Here is a 16866-nt window from a genome sequence, read left to right as displayed (position 1 = left end):
AGCACAGCATCTCAAAACATCCCTTTGAATCACACATGAAATAACAAATTCAGGTTGTCCAAGGAAAGTAACTCCTTATCAGATTATGTTGAAGAATGTAGATAATAAAGACACTTTAGCAGAAAGAAACCTGCATTGGTATCACAAAAAAACAGAAGAAAAACAAAATAGGAACACACTCTGTACACAGAATTATTATGGGAAAGTATTATTGAATAAAATATGAGAAAGCCATCATACTGTTACACTACTTAAACTTATATTTCTTCTTATTATTATTATTCTGAGCCTAAAATTTCAACCCATAGACAAAATAACTGTTAAAAGTAAGCTGTAATGTCGGAGCAATATCACTGTGGGTGTGGAATTCCAAAGCTGCCAAAACAATACATTTCATTCCCTCCAGTTTTTCGCGATTCCGCGATCGCTGAATACAATGCAAAATCAACAAAATGTCGCATTTTTTTGCTATCCTGCATAATTCCTAATTTAACCGCAAAATAATCACAAAAATGAAAAAGAACTCACAAAACATTAAATTATAATCACCCAATTGAAATATCTCTAGTTTAATTAAAGTTTCAATGGATTTATACGTGGATACAGATGTTGCGGGAAAAGGGGAAAAACACCTTTTCCTCGATTTACTAAAGCCTTTTGCAGCTGCACAGCTAGCACAGTGAGTGTCTGGCTCACTCATTGGCTGTGCTGCGGCAACTGCACATCCAATGGCGCGGGCGCGCTATAGTAACCTGGCAAGTTGTCGCTTCAGTCGTTAAATCTGCTAAAATGGCGTTTTTCGGGGACTAATATCATAGATAGACAGTAAAAGAATAATATAGGCTAAGGCCGCGCCCCCTTGGCGGGCTCTGACGTGTAATGGCGTGATGCTAGCCATTGGCGCACACGTCAGAGCCCGCCAAGGGGGCGCGGCCTTAGCCTATATTATTCTTTTACTGTCTATGATATTAGTCCCCGAAAAACGCCATTTTAGCAGATTTAACGACTGAAGCGACAACTTGCCAGATTACTATAGCGCGGCCGGCTACGCAATACTCGTTCCCTACTCTCAGGGAACTGAGGTTATGATAGTAACCGAGTAGTTCCCTTTCGAACGGTCACTTCGTATTGCGTTGCTATACGCAGTGGGGACGCCATGCAAAACGCCGCACTATAACTATAAGTAACTGGTTTCCTACTGCAGCTCTGGACCCCTCCTCAACTCTGGATTTACACACTGTTCTACAGTATAAATTACTACATCTGCTGTTAATATTTACAGGTAGAAAAATTGCCCATAGGTTGTTTTAAAAGTTAATTTGATGAGAATTTGATTAGACCAAAATAAACAAGCTTTATGCATTTTGTTTGTGATTTGTGTCATGTATGACTATTGTGCATCTGACATAATACTATTATGGTAAATGTGATGTCCTAATTATAAAATATAAAAATCGCAATTTTTTCCACAAATTTCTGGAAATTACCACCACAAAATCAGTCATTTTGATCGCAAAAATCACACAAAAAAATCGCGAAATCCTGGAGGGACTGACATTTGCAAGATGACCTGAGTCTGAGTCCCGGTTTATGGTTCAGGCTTTCTCAATCCAACATCAAAGTTTGTTCACAAACTTTAGCCTCTTGTTCTTACTTGCAACACTTAAGCTAGACAAAACCCGTTCTGATCAGAGGTCCTGTCAGGCTCTTCTTTTGCTTATGCAAATTTCCTTCACCTGCCTTGCTCTTAACTGACTGACATTTACCCACAAAACCTTGCCCCTCCCGAAACCAGTTAAGCATAAACCCCGTCCTGCAGAGCCAACTGCAGCTCAATCACGCAGTAACTTTTTTACAGTCTATGGCAGTAACCTGTGAAGAAAAATTCCAGTGTACTTAAAAAAAAAAATCATACATAGACAATATTGGAATTAGAGGTGAGGGGGAAATTATATTTAAAAAAAAAAATTAGGCTTAATAATGATAATTTTGTACTTTTGTACAATTATAACATAAATATCCTCTATTTAATATTTAAACAAAACATATCCTGTATAAAATTGTGCATAATATTTTTCTCGAGAGCTTGAAGAGCAAATGTTTTTCTATTGTATCCTCACAGCACGGCTCTTGAAGATGAGGACATAAGCTGTGTTATTGCAGCTGGAGGCTGTGTCTGTGTGTGCGTGCACACATGTTTGTGTATTTATGTACTATATTTCGGTGTCCATGGTGTGAGGGATCTTGACAGGTCGTTAATGTCATATGTGTGTGTGTGTGAGTTATTTCAGTTCGACACAGTGCGTGTAATTAGCTCGTGTTGGTAATGAGGTTTCCAATAAGAAGCTGAGCTGCTAACATGTGCTCAGCTGTTGCTTGCTTCACACCTCAATCAGTAACATCAGCAGGTGCTATGCCTCAGAGAAAGAGTGTGTGTGTGTATGTGGTTCAGGTAAACCCTACATCATGGGGGCAAAATGTCCCCACAAAGATAGCAATATCCGAAATGATTGTCCTTGTGGAGACATTTTTTGGTCCCCATGAAGAAAACAGCTTATAAATCATACTAATTTTTACAGAGTGTAAGGGGGTAGAATATACAGTTTGTACAGTATAAAAATCATATCTATGGAAAGATAGAAAGGTCCCCCAAAAACATGAAAACACAACATAACTGTGTGTGTGTTTGAACAGTTTGGAAAGGGTGGTTGCAGTAATTTCCCCTTTATGTATGTAATGATTATTGATTTAGGCCTATGTACAGTACATGATTCTTCTCTGTTTGTTTGTTTAGGAGAAAAGGTTGACGAATACCCATGTGGTGTAGAGCCTCCCTCAAGACGGTGTCCCAATGGAACAGAATGTAAAGAGTACTGGAAAGGACCCAACTTCGGCATCACAAATTTCGATAACATCCTCTTCGCCATCCTCACAGTCTTCCAGTGCATCACCATGGAAGGATGGACTGATGTACTATATTATGTGAGTTGCTGTTCAAATAATTTAAAGGAAAGTTCATGCGAAAAATGGAAATTGTCATTTACTCGCTCCCACATCATTCCTAATCCTTATTATTTTCTTTCTTCTATAATCCATACATATATGGAGGTGTGAGGCTGAATGTGTGAGCAGCTCTTTTCCATAAAACGGTAGATGATGAATTATCATGACAAATGGCAAACAAAGCATCAGAAGTATTCCATCGAATCTGTGCACTACGTTCTAAGTTTTCTGAGGTGATATACAGTATAGGCTGAGAAAGCTTAGGCTTATGCGAGACTTGTCGCCTCACTGTAAGCCAATGGTTTCAGAGACTTTCAAACACATTCTTCTCCCTTTTCCTATCACATATCAGCTCAAAGAGTTGATAAAGTTTATTTTAAATAACAAGTTAGAAAATATTCGAAAAGTGGAAATTAAGCGCCTAACGGGTATTTAGTAGTGGGAATAAAGTACTTTAAACACATGTTTAGGAGTAAGTGTAGAGGAAGTGGGCTTTAGGGATAGGGACAAGTAATGCCCTAATAAAGCAGCATCCATTTATGATTTTGATAATCATATTCACTGAATATGGTTTTACACTGAAAATGGGCCTTTATGTTCAAAAAAGAGTTCTCATTGTACAAAAATGGCTCTAAACCGCACTAAAAAGACAAACAGATTACAGAAATGGCTACAGTAAGGGGGAAGATCCATGGCTGGACTGGCCATTGGGCATACCGGGCATTTTCCCGGTGGACCGACGTGCTTTTTGGGCCGATACATCTCATACTCATACAGTACATACTTTTTATTATTATTATTTTTTAACGGCCCATAAAACTCGTACATCGGCGGCCCATTCGTTTTGTTTTGTTTTGCTTAATTGGCGGCGCTGGGTTTGTGCCGGTGTAATGCATTGGTCAAAAAAAGTCAGTGTTAGTTTTTTTTTTCTGACAGACCAGCCCATGAAAAACGTAGATCAGCGGCCCATTGGCTCTTTTGTTGATTGACATTTGGCTGGCCCAATCACAACTTTAAAAGAGTGAGCGAGCGTGCAGCAGTGTCAGTGTGTATCTGTCAAAATAGTCAGTGAGATGGAGAAGAAACGCAAGGAATGTGCAGAGAAATAGCGTGAAAAAATAGAACCAGGCCCTTAAAACAGACAAGATTATTACAGATTATTTCCACGTCTGCATAGTTGACGATTACGCAATTCACTAGAAATTTAATGAGAGGCGTTTGTAAACCATGTTTTCCGCCAAAATAAAAGCTTGATGCAGTTTGCGTCAAAATAAAAGATCATGTGCTTATCTCTTTCAGGTATAGAAATTGGTACAACACTAATTATGAAAGTTTCCTTTATTTTTTAGTGCATTTGTTTTACAAAATATGGCTATTTCTGTCATTGGATTAATATTAGAACTATTATTATGTAGTAGGTGTAATGCAAATAGACACTGTAACTAAAAGAGGTTTGAATTTTTCTTTGTTTAATTTGTACACTTAATAAACTTGGAGCTTTTAATTTTGAACTCTCAAAGTGCACCAGATCGATGAATTTAACATTAAAATGCACAAAATTTTCTCATGGGGGGGCATGCCGATTTTTTGTCCCAGTCCAGCCCTGGGAAGATCACTAAATATTCATCTGATGGTCACACCATTTTTTTTTTTTTTAAGAAATTCAGAAGACATGGAATATGGTGCACAAGTCATATGCCCTATTTTTTATTTATTTTTTAAATCTTGGCATTAATCACCATCACAAAATGACTTTTCCATGCATTGAAAGAATTGTAATCTTCCCGGGAGGAAGAAAATTATTCAATTTTGGAACATGAGGGCGAGTAACCAATGACATCAATTTCATTTTTAGGTGAACTCTTTAACTCACACACACATAAACACGCATGCATTTACAGACATGCACAGTGTGGAATGTTGATGTGGAATATTGTTTGTGTAATCTCAAAGGCATTTCTTTGTTTCTGAATTTTGTGTTGTGTTTTAGAACATCTGACAGCCGGTGTTCTGCTTGTCTGAGTGTTGAGCTCATGAGACTGTCTAAAGGTGCTAAAATCTGTGTGTTTGTGTGTGTGTCTGCTGATGTGAATACAAAGTGGAAGAGTGGAAAGAAGTCTGCTTTAATTGCAGACTGTTAAATATGCAAAAGAACATAATTTATGATATGCAGGAATTTCACGCTTATAGAAAACCCTACTGTGGCCATGTGTTTTTACCACAGGCCAGTCATTATAGAGATATCACATTCAGGATAGATGCTGGCATGGACGGAACTGTCTCAGTAACGCTTCCTGGGAGCGTAGTATAAATCCTGCTGAGTGACAGCAAAGACAGACTGCTGTAGTTTCACCTGCTCCCCTTCTCCTCACAGTTTACTAATGTGTACAGAGCATTAGACTGCCAGAACATGGTGTGGGGCAGCATATGCCACCCTGTTCCCACACCACTCCTCCTCCCTCCACAGACTGAGATGAGAATTATGCTAAGCTGAACTCAAAACTGTACGCTGCCAACCTGTTCCTGTCATTTGTGGAGGTCTGCTGGTTATGCTGATACCCTCTCTTTCTCTCACTTTCACCCACCCACTTTCTAACACACGAACTCTGTTCCAAAATCTAGTGAGCCGCCTCACGGTCTACTTCATTTTAGTATCCTAACCATCATGGAACCTCTTAAATGAACAATTAGAGCTAATTTTTGGTTAAACAATCCTTTTTAATTACACTCAATGTTTTTCATCGATACTTGTTAGGATTGAATAAGCTAATTTGCAGGGTTCAAAAGTAAGGATTTTTTAATACTTGCTTAAACTAAACAACTTGATTTTTATGAAAAAATATATACAGTATATACATTTTAAAGTGCTGATATAATAATACTAATACTAATAATACTTTAATTATACTCTACTTTCATCTCTCTTTTTTTTACAGATGATTAAACCTTTTTTTTCTTCTTTTTTAAAAATTATTATTATTATTATTATTTTTTTTAAGTATTATCCATTTTTTCACACTTGTGGAAAATTTTTCATAATTGTTTTCATTCAGTGTTAGATTTTCCTTTCAAAGAAAATTTGACATATGTCTGTAAATGATAGGAAAATACAGATTTATTTATTATTTTATTTATCCTGAAAATACAAGAAAATACATGGCAGAAATTTTGGCCCTCTGCCTGTCTGTCAGGCTACCAGGTAACTTACATTTTTAAGTTAAAGGTTTAACTTAAAAATGTAAGTTACCTGGTTGCCTTAAAATTGAGTTCATTGAAATAAAAAAAAATGAGTTAATGCAACAAAGAGATTGGTTTAATAAATAGAAACTCAAAATATATGTTATCTGAACAACATTATCTAAGTTGATTTGACTAAAGATTATGGTTTAATAAATAGAACTTCAAAATATATGTTATCTGAACCACATAAATTATCTAAGTTGATTTGACAAAAGATTAAAAGTTAAGATAACAAATCATGAAAATATTTTTTTACAGTGTACATATATATGGTAACTGCACAAGTTAACATGAACTAATAATGAAGTGCACTTCCACAGCATTTATTAATCTTTGAAATTTCAACATTTACTCATACATTATTAAAATCAAAAGTTGTATTTGTTAACATTAGTTAATGCACTGTGAAGTAACATGAACAAACAATGAACAGCGTTATTTTTATAGTGTTAACAAAGATGAACAAATACAGCTACAAATGTATTGCTCATGGTTAATGTTAGTTAATACAACAAATGAAACCTTATTGTTAAGTGTTGCCAAAGATATTTGTAAGGAGTTACATGCGTTTCCACCACAAAACAGTTAATGTATAGAAACAGCACAAGGCATGAAATCAGCCTCCGTCTTAGTAATTCAGGGAATATGGTGTTCTGAATACTTTTTTAAAGCTACTGTGGAAGATGATGTGTGATATGCTGCTTTTTGAGATCCTGTTTATGGTTTGAATGCTGGATGGATCACATCACGAAATAAGAATAATGACAGCACTCCATTTTCTAGAATTGCATGTCAGAGTAGCTGGAATGTGACTCCTCGGATGGATGTCTTTATAGCGCTGTGATGGAACGGCACAATGGAATAATGGGATTGTTTGTAATGGATTATACACATAAATTCTTTCTTTTATATACCAAATGTTCCCAATGCAGCAAAACCGTGACTGTGATATATAATCATATTCTAAGATTCAAATCCCAGGTAAAAACAACCGGTTGTGTGCCTTGTCGAAATGAAAAGGCATTTCTTTATTGTGCATCGAGTTGTAGCTCTATAAATGACAGACAGGCAGAGGGCCAAAGGTTAGTGTAAGTTTCTCAACCTAAGGAGCTACATTATCTCCACCTATAATGAGCTGCGGCATAGCAAGCCAGCGGGGGCGGAGTCTTCTGCTAATGACACGGCACTCCTCATTTCATGCCTGTTAGTTTTATTACCCTCTCACTGTGCTAGAGATTAATCACTTTATGCTTAATTACCACTACTGTGTCATGCTTGTTTGGGGACGCTGGTCAGATCCCCTGTAGTGGAACAACACTACCTGTTGGAGATGATGATGTTGTTGTTGTTGCTATTGAGAAACGTATCTCTCAATGAAATGTATGTAAGATTTTTGGATCAAAATAGCCAAAAACCACTAGAACAATGTTATATATTTTGGTGATTTGTGTACTTACATTATCCCAAATGTTTCTAGGAATGTTTAAATCCAGAGAAATGTGTCGCCTATCAGTGACATCATACCTGTGTTTGTAAAAACCATGGAAACACTAAAGTCGCTTTAATATATTATGTGTTTTATTAAACAGGTGAGCAACTGTTTGGATACATTCATCGACAGAAAAGGAATCATTGTTTTACAGCTCAACACAGTTAGTCTTTTTGTTTAAATCTCGTTTTCCTGATTTACCGCGAGTACCATATTTACCAGGGGTGCCCTCACTTTTTTGCTTGATGATCTACTTTTAAAATGATCAACACAATGAGATCTACCAACTACCAACTAAAAAACACATTTTAGTAAAAAAAAAAAAAAAAACCCACTTCAAATGCTTGTTGCTACTACAGTAGTAGTACTGCATGTAATCTTGTAATTAAGGAGAAAAATAATAATAAATGTTTATTGTTGATATTCAATTTTAACACTAAACTTAAAATACTACAACATTTTGCCTTATTCTGATGACTTGCACTGACTGGAATCAGAGTTTTATATAATCCGGGCAGAAGCTGCTGATAGCTAGTCTCAAACAGGCCACCACATTGTCATCAGTCATGGTGGACCGGTGTTTTGATCATTTTCAAACAGTTTATTTTCAAATGGTTGGAATTTATGAATGAATGAATGGCATTTGTGTACGCTACCGATTCCGAATACTGTTAGCTTCACAATTTCGCGCTCTGTTCTCCCAAGCTCTTGAGCTGGAAAGCAGAAGCAGGCTAGTTGTCATGACAACCGAATAAACAAAAATCGCGCCTGGTAAAAATTCATTCGTCAAGTGCAAGTTATACAGAAACTAAAAGAAAGAAGGACAATGCTATATATATTTTTATTCAAATTAAGCAAAAGCGTATTTTAAAATTATGTGCGATCTACCAGCATTGTCTTTGCGATCGACTGGTAGATCGCGATCGACCTATTGGGCACCACTGATATTTACCATGCCTAATATCGCTGCAGTGTGCAACAAGTGTCTCATATAGAAACACACAGAGTAGCATTGTAACAACTTTCATCACACTCAAATGTATCTAATATGATAAAACAGCACTGCGTTACCCCACTTACGCATGATTGGAAGAAGGCATAATAAAAGCTCAACTGCTCTCGAGCTGTGTGTCGTACTTGTCTCTCCTTAGCAATCGCTCCAGCGGCCTCGTTCCGCTCCAACGGCTTTCATAACGTTAATAAATTTTTAATACAATACCGGTCATCCATGAATATGATTTCTGCCCGAGTCCCTTCGTATTCTCCACTGGCTGTAGAGGTGAAGACAACAACTCCCATGATTCCCCGAAATCAAGGCGTCATCAAGCTACGCCTTTCTTTAAACAACCTCTAGTGGCGAAAAGTTACATTGTGTGCCTTTAAATAAATTATCATTATCATTTATCATTTAGAATTTATTTACAGAGTAAAATTAATTGACAGACTTTCACAGTTTGGTTATTATTCATTTAGATTTTATTTGTAATTTGTACTTGACTGGGTTTTGTTACAGTGTCAGTTGTTTTAAGACTTTTTAATGTAGAAGTCAACATCTTTGGTCAATTTCAACCTTGAAAAGTGCAATAGAGCGGCATTTGAATTTGGACTCAAACTTTTGTGGCAAGGAGATTTGTATGAACATGGCCAAACCCAGGGAGATATATACAGTTAATGATAAACATTCAGTTGCTTGCAAATAAGTCTAAACTCATATATTACATAATAAATTCAATTAGCAGAAACAGGATTGAAAAAACAAGAACTTTCTGTTCATAATCGTACATTTGCAGAAGGAATGCTTACAGTGGACAGCGTCATTGGTTGCTAGAAGACATGTTGACACTGGCATACTTTATGGTAGCATTGCCATTTTGTCATCTTTTCAGCATCAAGCAAGGGAACATTTTTTTATTTATAAGAAGTAGGAATAACCCACGTTTTTGAATGGAATGCAGCATTAAACTAGATTGGTTTTCCTTCGATCACTGATCTTGAAAATAGTTTTTTTTCCCAACAAAACAACCCTTGTTGAAGGTCTCGTGTAATTTCTAAAAGTATTTTAAGGGACCTTTTTGTGGTGATTTTTTAAATTAGTCACATCTTGATGTTGTCGTACCAACAGCATCCTTAATTAATCTAAAATGTACCTTCTGGTCAAGCATTTGTAATGTTAATATGTCTATAATAAAACAGTCAGCTCCCACCGGGGTGGTAATAAGGTGTCATTTATTGACGTGTGAGAGCATGCTGCCCGAAATGAGACGTCATGTGGTCAGCAGCCCCATGTGTGACAATTGTTTCACTAAAATGTATAGTCAGCCCGCAGCTGTTGTGCTATTCCAGTAGCCAGTGTGTGTGTTTGGATGTAATCAGTGTTTTTGCTCTTGTTACTGCAGGCTGAGTCACCAGGCCTCTGTGCACCTTGACCCTGTCAGCCGGTCATCCTGGGCTGTCAGACCCATCCCAGAGCTCATTAAACATCTTTAAAAATAGCCTGTTGGGAGCTGGATGGAGGACAATCTTATTTGGAAGCTTGCAGCATTGAATCATTTCAGACCTTTTCCCTTCTTTCCCCTCCCCCTTTTTGGATATAACTCATTACAGTGGTAGTGAAAAATATGCGTGGATGGAAATGCATGTGTGTTATTTCCTATCGCCCTGCAATCCAGTTTAACCAGGAGCTAAGTGCACTGAAATAATGCTGCACCATGTTTAAAGTAAGCCGTGAGGTTTCTTGTGGGCCCAGAAAGGTGCGGCAGCAATAATCATCGAATTATGATCAAATGATGGAGAAAAGCATTATATCTGGGCATATATCCAGACCCACAGTGCAGTCGAGACACTCAGCATTTTAAAGAGCTGATTCAGGTGTATAAATCACAATATTAGACTGATACTGTACAGTCTCAGGAAAGTGCTCAACATAGTGAATCAGGTGCTAAATCAAATAAATTATGCAGTTCATTCTTAAATTTTGAATTCATCCCACAGTCTTTATTATTTTTATTATCTTGGCATGAGAGGGAGAGAAAGAAAACGAATGTTCATTACATCAGAAGAGCTTATTATATAGTTTGTGTCCCTGTAAGAACTAAATATTACACTAATATCACACTTGTTCTGACACTTTATTCAGTTGACTGTGCATAATGCTGAATAAAGCATAATCACCGTTTACAGATTAAGTAGAGGTGTGTGCTCACAGTGTTTCAAAGGAAGTGTTACAAAAGCCTTTAAGGATGCAGTAGACCAAAGAAGATAAATTAGATGAAGTGCAATGTCACAGTGAAACAGATTAAGGGGAATATGATAAATGTGCTTTTTGCTTCAAAATTCTCACACCTCTAATATATAATTCCATAAATTTGCCTTGTTTTGGCATCTGATTATACTTCAAATGTTTGTGGGAAAATACCATTGTTGCTTTGTGTGTACCTTGTTGATTGTTTCTTGGCTTTAGTAGTCAGGTTCTTTTGGGACTGTTTAAAGGCAAGCAGCCTTTGCATCGTGATAAAAAAATCTCCAAATTGAGAGACCTTTGCTGCATCTTCTCTCTGTTACTTTTTGTTAAGTAGCTTAAGTAGTTAAGTAGTAATCCTGTGATGTCTCTTTCATAACAGGTTCATAACCATGAGGTCTTGCAGTTCCTGATTTCGCTGCAAAACTTTACCTTAACCCAGTTTAGACATCCGGTTTAGATGATTTCAACGTGTGGTTGCTGGGAAACATGTAACATCCTTCCTTATAGTGAATAGTATAGTGAATAAATAAAGAAGTGCAGTACAATTACATAATATCCCTCAAAATGTAATTGCGAAATGAATGTTCCGGTTTGTTCTTGTACATATTGTACTTCCTTTTATTTTGATTGTAGACACTAAGCCACTTATATTCTATCTTCTAACACTCTGCAATGATGAATTGCTTTGACGTTCCAGAGAAACGTAATTCCCTAAGTAGTTCCTTCGTCAGCACAAGTGAGAATAGACGGGCTCATCTGGGCACTGAGCATTGACTGAGGGACTGTTTCACACAGGTTCCCATCGTCCCTCATGGGAGCTTATACCTCCTGCTCCTCTCACTGTTACTTAATTAGGAGTGAAATGACTGAGTGCAGGTCTCAGGCAGCCTGCAGGAATACTGAGACACGCTGATGGTGGTGGGAAAAAACTGTGGATACTGTAGCCACAAATGTTATTTTCAGTATGGTCATGTTTTTTCTTTAATGTAAATTCTCACCTTTAATTTTATATTTGTACTATAGTTATAGCAGGAATTATATCGCACACACTGTATATAAAGTCGAGTAGAGATATTGAAAACAAGACAGAGACATTTTAGATAAAGGTAAGCATCATATTTATGCTCCTTTAAGAACCCTCATTTAAGCTACATTATGTGGCAGAAACCAATTTATTCTTCTATGAGAGAAGTCAGTCCCAATAAATAAATACAAGATGGCAGAAAAGTAAAAGAAATATAGATTTTAAATCAAATTCATTCAAGACTGAAAAAAAGAGAAAAGAATAAAAACTAATTCAATATAATTGACTTTAGTTATTTTTTTTTTTTTAGAATACCATGTTGTTAGCTTAGCAACATACTATCATCAAACTCCATTGAAATCAATTGTGAGTGGAGTCTCCTGTATGCTTCATGTGACGAGTGTTACTGTCTATGAGCGTGTTAGGCTTCGGAAAAGTGCTAACATCTAATCTGATCTGGACTAAAACCAATGGAAACAAAACAACTGAGAGATGTATTTCTACAGTACTGTATGTGTGATTGACATGGCCCATCACTGAGCTCATCTATACCGTGTGCTTTTTTTGGCTGAATAATTTACCTGTTCATTAATGATTTATCTTGTTTCTCATCTCCCTCTTGCTTTGGTGTTTATTGAGCAGCATTAAGTCTCACTAGTGCCTCATCTCACCTATGGGGGTTGTTTTATGAGAAACACAATCAATGGCATTAGCAGCAGGGCTATATAGAGAGGGCAACATTGATCCATGTTGCTTTGATGTCTGTGTAGTGTCCCATGAGGATGTTATTCAAAGCAGCAACAGTTATTAAAAATGATTCATTGAATGATGTGGTTTGAGTAGCTTAACACTATTCAAATACTTTATTTCTGTATTTCTTGCCTCCGATACAAAGGGAAGTGTTTTCAAATGTTTATGAATGCATTTTAGACATTTGCAAAAAGTTACTGGATTGAATCTTTGTTGAAATCAAATTGATTTGTTCTCAATTTTCTCCAAAAAATAAAAAAGCTTTTGAATTGAAAAACATCTGATACCCCCTTCAAAAGTGAGATGGAGGTAAAAGTGATGTTTACTTAAGGAGAGAAGTGATAAAAAGTGGGACCTCACTAACGCATAAGCAGGTTATAGCAGAGAGTCAGTGCTAACGTTATTGCTGCAACAATCTGAATGGCTTCAGCAATATTTTCTCAGTGGTGGCTTGTGGGAGTGAATTTGTAATGACTTAATTTATTTAGCATTAGATTCTTAAACCATGAGAATGATTAAAGTAATTAGTCTCAAAATGCTTTCAATAGTTGAAGTCTTAGATGTGTTTTCATTCACAAGTTATTGTACATGGATACTGCACACAATGTTGATATAACCTTTATTTGTAATGAGCTTGGGGAGTTCTTAATTGTCTGTGTGAATGGGTTGTGTAAGGGCTCTACTGTAACATCTCTTGCTTTATTTGTTTATGCACAGGCCAATGATGCCTCTGGGAACACCTGGAACTGGCTGTACTTCATCCCTCTCATCATCATTGGCTCCTTCTTCATGCTTAACCTTGTCCTGGGTGTCTTATCAGGGTAAGTTGTACATCACGGTTGATGCTCTTTCTCCCTCTGTGTCTTTCCTTCTCTTTCTAACTTCCTTTCCTAGTCCATGGTGAAAATAGACACATGGTTGAGCTGATTTTTAGCTCAATCATTGATGATCTAACCACTGTCATGTACTATATGTGCATGTATTCTACAGTGTTGATGGAGAGCGTTGTGAAATATTTAAAGCTAATTTGAATCATAAGCTTAATCAAGACTTTTTTTTTCTGCAAGATGTACTGTATGTGCATTTTGATAAAAGTGATAAAAAGTTACTTCTAAATTAGTAAATATATGTACAGTATTAATATAGTAAATATGCTGATTCTGAAATGGCAACTGAAATAAAAAAGAAGGTTCATTCAGTTTTGCTGTTCCCACTATTCTACTTTACTCCACTGGCTTTAAAAAGATTTCTATTTTTTTATTTAGTTTGTTCATGCCTGCATCATATATTATGGTGGTAACAAAAACTGTTGCAGTTAGTTAGTTCTAAAGTTCAAGTTTTCTGATCACATGCTCTGTGGACTGAAAGAGAAATTCATATCATATTTGAAATCTATTCTTGCATACTCTCATTATGGACAAAACGGTACAGTAATTCTAGATATAGTTAATGTTCAGTAGGGCTGTCAAAGTGGCTGAAATACTAAATTTGAATTTTATACTTAAATATTAATATAGTGTGTGTATATTAAATAATACAAATTTTTTGGGATAATTGAAAAGGCATATTTTCAGTTTGAGGGAAAAAGCTATTGGCTTGTCTCCCGAGACCACAAGAAGGCACAATGAGCAAAATATTAAAGGAACACTTCGACTTTTTGGGACTTTAGTTTATTCACCGTATCCCCCAGAGTGAGATCAGTCCATACATACCTTTTTCATCTCCGTGCGTGCTTTAAGTCTGTTTGACGCACCCACCGCTAGCCTAGCTTAGCACAAAGACTGGATGTAAATGGCTACAGCTAGCATACTAATCCCAATAAGTGACAAAATAATGCCAACATTTTCCTATTTACATGTTGTGATTTGTATAGTCACAGTGTGTACAAATAACAAGGTCATATGAGACAGACATTTTTTAAACGTTAAAATACTGGGAACTATTTTCTCAGAAGGCGAAGCACTGCTACTTGGGCGGAGTGATGAGCGCAGCACCCGAGAAGCGCCGTTCCGTCAACAAAACCAACGTGACTAACTAGTAGCGAACGTGATTATGGCTGACTTTGATGAATTGTCAGAGGATTTTTATTTGGTATCAAACCAAGATCCAGAACCATATCGTTTTGAGCCAGAATACACAGACGAGGAGTTACAAACTTTGGAAGCTGATAGACAATGCCGAACAGACTGAGGTCGAGGGGAGAATCAGAACAGGAGTAGCCTACTATTTCACAAACAAGGTCACTGTTTCTCAAAAATGAAAACTGCCCATACCACCCTCCAATTCATTATAAGTTGAAGGCTACAGTCCTGAAAGTTACCTTTAGCACCGCTTATTTGTTACTGGGGCGATAGAGCGCGTTTGTGACAACACAATACTAACATTACAGGGGATACATGGAGCCCGGGAACAACTGTAATATATAGTGAGCACCCTATTCATGTAATAGTGTCACGAAGGTTACATTACATCTAACATTAGCTAATGGCACTGTAACAGTAGGCTAGTCATCTAAAAACATAACGGAACACTTACCGCAGCCGCAGGTGATCCACTTTGTCCTGTCTTTACTATCGATGGGATGGCCGTAACGTTATCCTTCAGCACATGTTTCATGCTCCGTCTGGCAAATTAAATTTTTTCAAAATAGTCGTCCTCAGTGAAATGTTCTGAGCAAACGCGATAGTCCTTGATGATGTCTACAGGTGTTATTGGATCTATATCCAGAGCAAGTATCCATTGATTCATCAGGTCAGCGTTTTTGGTTGGAATTCCCCTGTTTATTGTCGCAGCTCTTTACAATACAGCGAACACCCATGATTGTAAACTTTGCATTTACTATCTAGTAATTGCTGACTCTATTACTCCAACTCTGAGCGAACTCTCTGCTCCTCACCACGGCGCTTCTCGGGTGCTGCACTAATCACTCCGCCCAAGTAGCAGTGCTTCGCCTTCTGAGAAAATAGTTCCCAGTATTTAAACGTTTAAAAATTTTATGTGTCTCATATGACCTTGTTATTTGTACACACTGTGACTATACAAATCACAACATGTAAATAGGAAAATGTTGCCGTTATTTTGTCACTTGGGATTAGTATGCTAGCTGTAGCCATTTACATCCAGTCTTTGTGCTAAGCTAAGCTAGCGGTGGGTGCGTCAAACAGACTTAAAGCATGCACGGAGATGAAAAAGATATGTATGGACTAATCTAACTCTGAGGGATACGGTGAATAAGCTAAAGTCCCAAAAAGTCGAAGTGTTCCTTTAATGCACCACATTAAATTGTTTATTCAAAGCAATGAAATAACATGACTGTACAAAAAAGTGCATTATGTTTATAAATCAAATATAAATTCTGAAATTGCATAAACAATTATTTGCAGCACAGAAAATGCATTCTATGTTAACGGCTTGGTTTTGATGTAACTAAGATCTTCTCGGCATTGAGGCTCTTCAATATGGAATGATTTTCCGGACATTTTTCAAAAGGAATTGCAAATTGTATTTGCAATTGCGTTTTCAAATTGTGCACGCATAAAATGTGACATAATCCAAACGCAAATGCAAATCGCGCATTACCGTTTGCATTTTCGTTTAAGCGAACGCACAGTGACTGCCAAATTTAAAATGGAAATGCAAAGTCCGTTTGCAACTGTGTTTCCCATATCTTATGAGTCTTGACCCTGTCATATTTAAATAGCAATTTCAATTACCACTCTGCTTTTTCACTTTCTCAGCGTCGCGTATGTAGCCAGCCAAAACTCAAATGAAATCGCAATTCCCTTAGCATTTCCATTTCCGATGCCTTACACAGAAACCTGTCAATCAGCGTCAAGGGTGGGATTATGCTATGGGGCGTGTTCGTGTTGGGACGTGACGTCACTCACAGTCGACGGTTAAGAGGTGATGCCCTGAACAGACAGACGCAGATTTATTTTAAACAATGGAGGTAGTTGGTGAAATTGTGGAGGACCTTATGATGCTCGCAGCAAGTTGATGACAGTACATCCTCTACAGATGTCCTCTTACTCAGAAGCCATTTCATTTTGGATAAGTTAAATGTTTTCGTGGCCTTGACCAACAGCAACATAAGTAATGTTGTCTTCGCCAACCTCAGTG

General features: G+C 37.1%; 1 protein-coding gene across 1 annotated transcript in view; it reads left to right on the top strand.

Annotated features, from left to right (window-relative positions):
* cacna1bb (calcium channel, voltage-dependent, N type, alpha 1B subunit, b) overlaps positions 1-16866 on the top strand; it is a gene marked incomplete at its 5' end in the record, with an annotated part of 156599 nt that overhangs the window by 61391 nt on the left and 78342 nt on the right. The window contains 2 exons of the mRNA XM_081389983.1: positions 2795-2982; positions 13465-13568. Of these exons, the coding sequence (XP_081246109.1) occupies positions 2795-2982; positions 13465-13568 (292 nt within the window). The remainder of the gene's footprint in view (positions 1-2794; positions 2983-13464; positions 13569-16866) is intronic.

Source organism: Scardinius erythrophthalmus (assembly GCF_964197995.2).
Source record: "Scardinius erythrophthalmus genome assembly, chromosome: 17".
Classification (NCBI taxonomy): Eukaryota; Metazoa; Chordata; class Actinopteri; order Cypriniformes; family Leuciscidae; genus Scardinius; species Scardinius erythrophthalmus.
The sequence above is the reverse complement of the archived record's forward strand: the minus strand, read 5'-3'. Positions and strand labels throughout refer to the sequence as shown.